General features: G+C 45.7%; 1 protein-coding gene across 1 annotated transcript; it reads right to left on the minus strand.

Annotated features, from left to right (window-relative positions):
* Nucleotides 1-2,845: 2,845 nt before the first annotated feature.
* Nucleotides 2,846-7,167, minus strand: LOC123439615 (cytokinin dehydrogenase 2-like). The gene is made up of 3 exons (XM_045116304.1): nucleotides 6,427-7,167; nucleotides 5,901-6,328; nucleotides 2,846-3,582 (listed from the first exon to the last, which is right to left on the minus strand). Exons 1-3 carry the CDS (start codon nucleotides 7,094-7,096, stop codon nucleotides 2,977-2,979), a joined length of 1,704 nt encoding a protein of 567 aa, XP_044972239.1. The 5' UTR covers nucleotides 7,097-7,167; the 3' UTR covers nucleotides 2,846-2,976.
* Nucleotides 7,168-7,742: the final 575 nt, after the last annotated feature.

Below are 7,742 nucleotides of genomic sequence, written 5' to 3' on the forward strand. Positions count from 1 at the left end.
GGACCCACCGAGTTTGAACCTCAGACAGAACCCTAGCCATTCCCACCAAATCGGTGCAACCAAAACTGCATCGGTGCTACCGAGTTTGGGTGACCAACATTCTCTTGCCAAGATACACAAAATCGGAATTTCCGAGTTTGATTATCGGTGTCACCGACTTTGGTCATCTGACCGTTAGTCACCTTTTCGGCGCCACCCAGTTTCATATGTCGGTCTCACCGAGATTCAAAAGTTCACCACTTTAGTGCTACTCGGTACCATCTAGTTGTCCACTTTAGTGTCACCGAGTTTGCTCTTTTGTGTGTAACGGTTGGATTTTGGCTGCTGCCTATATATACCCCTTCACCCACCTCTCATTCGTGGGAGAAGCACTCAGGACACACACTTCATTTTCAGATCAATTTTCTGAGAGAGAACCACCTACTCATGTGTTGAAACCAATACATTCCAATGCAATCATTTGAAACTAGATCTCTAGCCTCCCCATGCTGCTTTCCACCAAATCAACCTCTCCTACCCATGCATATTCTGTGAGAGAGAGACCTGTGTTGAGGAGACTATCTTTAGAAGCACAAGAGCAAGGAGTTCATTGATCTACCCCATCTATTAACTTTTGGAGGGTGGTGCCTCCTAGATTGGTTAGGTGTCGCATGGAGCCTCCTACTTCGTGTTGTGGAGTTGAACCAAGTTGTTTGTAAGGGCAAGGAGATTGCCTACTTCATGAAGATCTACCATGAGTAAGGCTAGTCCTTCGTGGACGGAAGTCGTGGTGGAATAGACAAGGTCGCTTATTTATGGACCCTCCGTGGGTGGAGCCCTCCATGGGTTGAAGTCTCCACTAACATGGATGTACGATAGCGCCACCTATCGGAACCATGCCAAGAATCTCCGTGTCAACCTCATGTGTTTGATCTCCCTTCCCTTCTCTACATTACACTTGCATGTTTTACGTTCCGCTGCTATACTCTTAGAACTGCTTGTGTAGGGTGCCTACAATTGTTTCTACTGCTAGATTTCTGCCCCTCCTAGAAATTAGGTTAGGCTAGAAATTTTATCTTAACAAGTAGTCTATTCACCCCTCCCTCCATCTAGACACATCTTCTAACGATCCCTCATCCGCACATCTCTTTGATTCTAGTTTCAATACCATTTTGATGCTTGATTGCTATTTTGGTTGAACTCTATTCTCGTAAAGTGCTTTAGGTAGGGAAAAGGGGATTCATTCATGTATATTGACCCCCTTCCTTAAATTAGATCGAACAGATACGGGACAGCTCCTACCAAAAGATCGCATACGAGCAATTCAAGGGGAATTGATGGTATTTTTAATTGAAGGGGTCATATCTAAAACCGGAGAATACCAACGGGATTTTTTAGGGAATTTTGGTAACTAGTTATTAGGAATCGTAAGAGATATTATATTTTATATATGCATGGACATGTACTATATGTAGTAGCCTCAAATATTTATACGAAAACTTGTTGTTCGACCAAGCACAGAGAAAGAGGTCACTTCTCTATATTGATGACAATGTTGTGTAATGATTCCTTCAGTGCTATATGTAGTAGCATCGAGGAAAAAGAATTGAATGGTAACACAAAAATAAAAAGGAAACAAAAATGAAACATGGCCACTCCAAAACCCTAAACCCCTCCTTTGAAATAAAAATCATAAACCCAATTGCTCGCTTTAGTCCTGGTTGGTGCTACCAACCGGGACTATAGGTCCTCCTGCCTAAGCATTCCACAACGGCAACATGGAGCCCCTTTAGTCCCGGTTCGTAACACAATCGGTACTAAAAACCGGGGGGGGGGACTTTAGTCTGGATTCCTTAGTCCCGGTTGCACAACCGGGAGTAAAGGCCCTTATGAACCGGGACTAAAGCTCCGTTTTCCACTAGTGTAAGCAAGAAATTCTTTAAGGTGAATTCACTAGTGTACCATAGATTGATGTGGTTTATTTGGTTACAAAAAACTAGCTTGATGAAAACAAAAAGGAAATGAAAACCAAAAAAGTTCAAAAGCAAATTGGTACATTTATTGTACAACCAATTCTCCTAGTTAAGAAACATTTTAACGTAAGGTTCCATCTTACGTCAATTTCTCTTCCCATAATGTTCGGGTAGTAGCGTTATCATCATCGCAGTCCTTCTTGAAGATGTTGATTGGTACGTGGCAATTAAGAGGTATAGGACTGTGGTGGCATTCTTCGGAGGGCGCAGCGGTTGTGATATACAATTGCTTTCGTCGATCCGATGCTATTTGTATTTTTTTCTCTTGTTTTTCTCATGTTTTTCTTTTTGATGGGATTGAGTTGCTTGCCTTAGGTTTGAACTCGCAATTGTATCGGATGGTTGCTATATTAATACAGAAAGCCGGAAGCCTATTTCATAAAGCTGTGTTTTATTCCCTTCACTTTAAAATAAGTGACTTAACTTTATACTAAGTTTATGAAGTACTTCCTCTATATCTAAATAATTATAGTTGAGGAGAACTAGTAAGTGACTTAATAAAGTACTTCCTCTCTACCTAAATAATTATAGTTGGAAAGATCTAGACTAGTTTTCCTTAACTACAATTATTTAGATATTGAGAGAGTACTTTATAAAGTTAGTATAAAGTTAAGTTATTTATTGTACTTTAGAAAGTTAGTATAAAGTTAAATCATCTATTTTGGGACGGATGGAGTATTATGTAAACAAGTTACATTCATGTCTTATGACATACTCCATTCAAGATTGCATCACCTAGCAATTAACTTCGACCTAACATGAGATAGCATCACGTGCGTAGCTAACAACAATCTAACATACGGGAAACTCAAACCAAATCTCCCTTGTCACCATGATATGTACCATACGTATATATATTCCGATCGGTGCTCAGGCCGGGACCACGTAAAAAGGAAATATCATGATAACATCCATGCATATCGCATCAGATAGCTAGCTAGGTCATCATCGATCGATGGATGGATCAAGCCAGCGGGGAGGTGAAAATTCTCTGACCACGGGACAGGATCGCCTTGGGATCATACTTCCTCTTCCGCTCGACGAACCTGGCCCACTTGGCTGGACCAAAGTGCTTCTTCTCCCACCCTTCCTGGTCGCCGTAATACGGCAGATACTGCACGCAAGGTATCCCCATCTCCTCGCAGAATCTTAAGATCTCTTCGTTCTGCTCCTCCAGGCGCCTCAGCAGCTGGCGACCGTCGTCCGTCCACGCCGGCACCGACGACCGTAAGATGCCCACGGTGTAGAACACCTCCTCCTCGTCCGGGAACACAGCTGACGTGTCAGGGTCCCACCTGTTCCGGTTCATGGGGTAGACGAGGACGGGTCCCATGGCGCCGGTGGTGCTGTCACGGCGGAGGATGCCGTGGAAGACGCCGACAGCGAAGTCGAGGACGCGGGAGCGCGGGAGGAAGAGGTTGAGCCAGGGATGCGGCACGTCCCAGAGGCCGGCAGCGCGGAGCTTGAGCTCGCCGTCGCGCACCCGGTCAAGGAACCCCGCGTACGACACGTCCTGCACGAACGCGAACCCACGCGCGTACCGCAGCTCCCGCAGTAGCACATCCAGCCTCTGCACGTATGCACCACCCACATAGTATGCGATTTGTTAGCAAACGTCGGTACATGCATGCACTAATTAGTACTCCCTCCGATCCTAAATACAAATGTTTGAAGAGATTCTACTGTAAACTACGTATATATGAATATATATAGGCATATTTTCTAGTGTACATGCACTCATTTTATACTTTGTATGTACTCCTACTTTATAATAAAATCTATTAAAACACTTATATTTATGAATGGAGCGAGTACTCCCTCCGTTTTTAGATATAAGTGCTTTTCAAAATTTTCATTCTAAATTATATATGAAGCAAAATAAATAAATCTACACTCTCAAATATATTTTTATGTATCTAATATACTTTGTAATGGAATCTTTATAAATACTTACATTTACGAACGGAGGGAGTATAATTTTTCCACATGTAAAATCTATATGAAGGCATGCAAGATACGATGGACGTGTCAAAGTTGGCATATATACATGCAGAGTTTTACGATAACAAAAAATGAAACAGAAACCAGTTTTACATTCTTGTTTACTGGCTGCAAGGTGTGCATCTACGGGAACGCGAACCAACGTGCGTTTTTCGAGTGATAGTGTGATACAGTGTCCGGTAGGTTTTCACACGAGATCCGGACAAAGATTTGTACGACCAGGCCGTACAAATTTGTCAAAAGCTGACGGAGGGGGTTATTTTGCTGACAAGTGGTGCAGTGTGACGTCTATACGGATGGAACTGGAAGAGCCATGTAGGCCAGGAAAGATCGTAGGGTTTGGCCGCTTGCATATGCTGATATGCAATGCATGCACGGTCCCTGTTCATGCGTTAGATCTTGTTCGCGCAGTGCTACAGGCCTACTGCCTGTACAGTGTACTAGCTCGAAGAAAGTGCATGGGCTAGCTAGCTCTTGATTAATGCATGGATGAAGTAATTCTGGCAAAAGTCTACTTGCTAGTTTTGAAGTAATTCTGGCAAAAGTATATAAGTAGATAACGAGACCGCCGATAATAATTGATTTATTCGTGCACAAGCTAGTCCCTACTAGCTAGTCACCCACCACAAATGAAGTGATGTCTATTTCCCTTTTATGTACTATAGTCCTACTTCTATCATAGAAGAAATTTCTTCTTATTACTCCCTCCGTCCCAAAATAAATAAATTTTATACTAGTTTTAATATAAAGTTAATACAAACTGGAGTCACTTATTTTGAAATGGTTTTTGTATAAAATTATTAGTTTGTCTGTTTTATTACCATATAGGTCACTCCAGCCCAATATTTTTGAAGGGAAAATTTCATAGGGCAAGTTCCCATAAATTTGGTCAAAGTCTTAGTTCAGACTTTAAGTCTTAATCCAACTAAAGATGGGCAAACGTAGATTGTACACATTTGTGTCATTCTAGATTTTAAGATGTCTAAATATTTATAGCAAACCAGATTATACAATTTAAAATCATTGATGTTAGAGGACCCACGAAAGTTTTTGATTACGAATATTAGACGCACTTAAAGTAAAGTTAGTCATAGCCTCGTGCCCTACGGGTGTAGTACACCCCATACTGCCATTTGGTTAGGTACGTCACAAATAAAGTTGTAAACTTGTGTATGGATAAAATGCCGCTAATGAAATCTCCCTATTTTTTGTGAAAAAAAAGACAAAATCATTTTTTTATACTCCCTTCGTCTTTAAATATAAGTTTTTCTAGAGATTCTACTAGAAGACTACATACGGATGTATGTAGACATATTTTAGAGTGTATATTCACTCATTTTGCTTTGTATGTACTCCCTTCGTTCCTAAATATAAGTCTTTCTAGAGGTTTCACTAGTAAACTATATACGGATGTATATAGACATATTTTAGAGTATGGATTCATTCATTTTACTCCGTATGTAGACCTTTAGTGAAATATTTTAAAAGACTTATATTTAGAAACAGAGGGAGTAGTCACCTAGTAAAAAATTTTAAAAAACTTATATTTAGAAACGAAGGGAGTATAAGCTAATACTCTTGAATACCATAATGTCAAAACACACCCTACATTTTGGGGACTGAGAGAGTAGTTTACTCAAGCCCCTAAACCCGTATTACTGCTGATGGGGCCGGGTTAGATTTGCGACAGGGACAGGACTCAGACCTGTACAGGAGCATTCCAGGGGCAGACAAAGGTCGACCAACTACGTACGACGACGTTGATGCTTCACGGATATGCATGCACCGCGCGCGTCATGCCCAGGTCAGTACTCCAGCTAAACGACACGAATGGAGCCTACGCGCGCACCCTCACCGACAAAAGATGATATTACTACAATTTTTTACCTGATCGACGTCAGACTCACCGCCGCGAGCAGCGGCAGCGCCGCCGTAGTATAGCGCTCCCTCGAGGCAGTAAAGGATGCCGCCCGCCTCCTCCGCGAGCGCGGCGATGCGCGCCGCGTCGGCGTCCGAGAAGAAGGACGAGCGCCAGCTCCCTGCTCGGCCCTGGTCTGCGAGCACCACCGAGCCCTCGACGTAGTCCATGAGTCCGGAGACTGCGGTGCCGAGGTTGATGCCAATGAGCCCCTCCTGATCGGCCGTGAGCGCCGCCGCACTCGTGTAGAAGAGTCGCACCCAGCGCGCCCTCGCCGGCGCCGGCATCAGCGGGATGCGCGCCCGCGTTATGACACCGAACTGCCCCAGCCCGCCCAGCACGGCGTCGAACAGGTCCGCGTGCTTATCCTTTGAGCATGTCACCATCTCCCCGAGCCCTACATATCAGTAATTCACAATCTTTAGTACTACTAGTACGTGAACGAGACATGAAGAACCAAACGGGTTCATCTTGTGCCGTCGTCCACACACGTACCGCTGATCACGTCGAGTTCTTGGACGCTGGATATTTGGGGGCCGTGGCGGAAGGCCTGGCCGCTGATTCCCGCGTTGGAGAGGGTGCCGCCGACGGTGAGGTGCAGGTAGTCGGTCCACGACCACGGGGTGAGGCCGTGCGCCAGGGCTGCACGCAGCACGTCCACCCACAGCTGCTCGCCGCCGGCGTCGACGTAGCGGCCGTCGACCGAGACGGAGAGGCGGATGCTTGAGCCGCCGGCGTGGCACCCGAGCGACATCATGTCCACGACTACGCCGCGGGGTGCGGACGCCTGGCCTCGGGTCGAGTGGCCGCAGCCCCGGGCAGACACGGGGAACGGGGAGGGGTGCGTGCACGAGGCGCGCAGCAGCTTGGCGATGTCCTCGGGGAGCGACGGGTAGAGCACGGCTGCCGGCGGCGGCTGGGCGTCCGACACGTTGCCGAAGTCGGCGGACGCCAGCGCGGTGGCCTCGGCATCGTCACGGATCAGCGCGCGAACCCCGAGGTGGCGGAGCTGGTGGAGTAAGGAGGTGGCTGGCCTCCACGCGAGCGCATCACCACGTGAGTACGCCGAGGTGGCGGGGCTCGTCGTCGTTGTCTTGAGGAGGCAGTTGAGCACGAAGAGAGCGGCTATCAGTCTCATCTCTCGCGCTTTGTTCCTCACGGCCATCTGTAGTCCTAGCTTGAGTGATCGATCGATCTCTCTGTGTTTGGTGACGCTCCTTTCAAGCGGAGAGATGGGCATAAATAAGGGCACCTTGTGTATAGGTAGAATACGCATACACTGTACTCCCTCTGTAAATTAATATAAAAATATTTAAATAACTAAAATAATAATCTAAACGCTTTTGTATTAACTTATGAAGGGAGTAAGTGTTAAACAGAAATGCAGAATCCGGTGTTAATTAGCTTGCTTGCGTGTGAGGACCGACTATTTTGGAGTCTTTGCATCATCAGATCAAAAGGGTAGAGGCTCAAAGATCCTTTTCTTGATTGTGTCGTACGTACTTTGTGATCATGGCATGTACATGTCTGCATGTACCGTGAGTAGCTGAGTGCACGAATATAGTGAGATAAGCGTATATATCGATGGCCGGGATCTTGCAATCTAGGTGAAAGAATAGGTGTCCTACGAGTAGCTACAGGTGCCCTACAGGCTACAACTAGCCACTGAAAGCGGCGGCTCAGTTGCATGTAACAGTGCTGCATGTTTTTCCTTTTCTATCGAAAGGTCTCGCGCTAAAGATGTATGGACGCGGCTTGCCGGCACAAAGCCGCCCGCGGGCGTGAGCGCACTGTCAGAATGGAACAACACT

Source organism: Hordeum vulgare, chromosome 3H (assembly GCF_904849725.1).
Source record: "Hordeum vulgare subsp. vulgare chromosome 3H, MorexV3_pseudomolecules_assembly, whole genome shotgun sequence".
Classification (NCBI taxonomy): Eukaryota; Viridiplantae; Streptophyta; class Magnoliopsida; order Poales; family Poaceae; genus Hordeum; species Hordeum vulgare.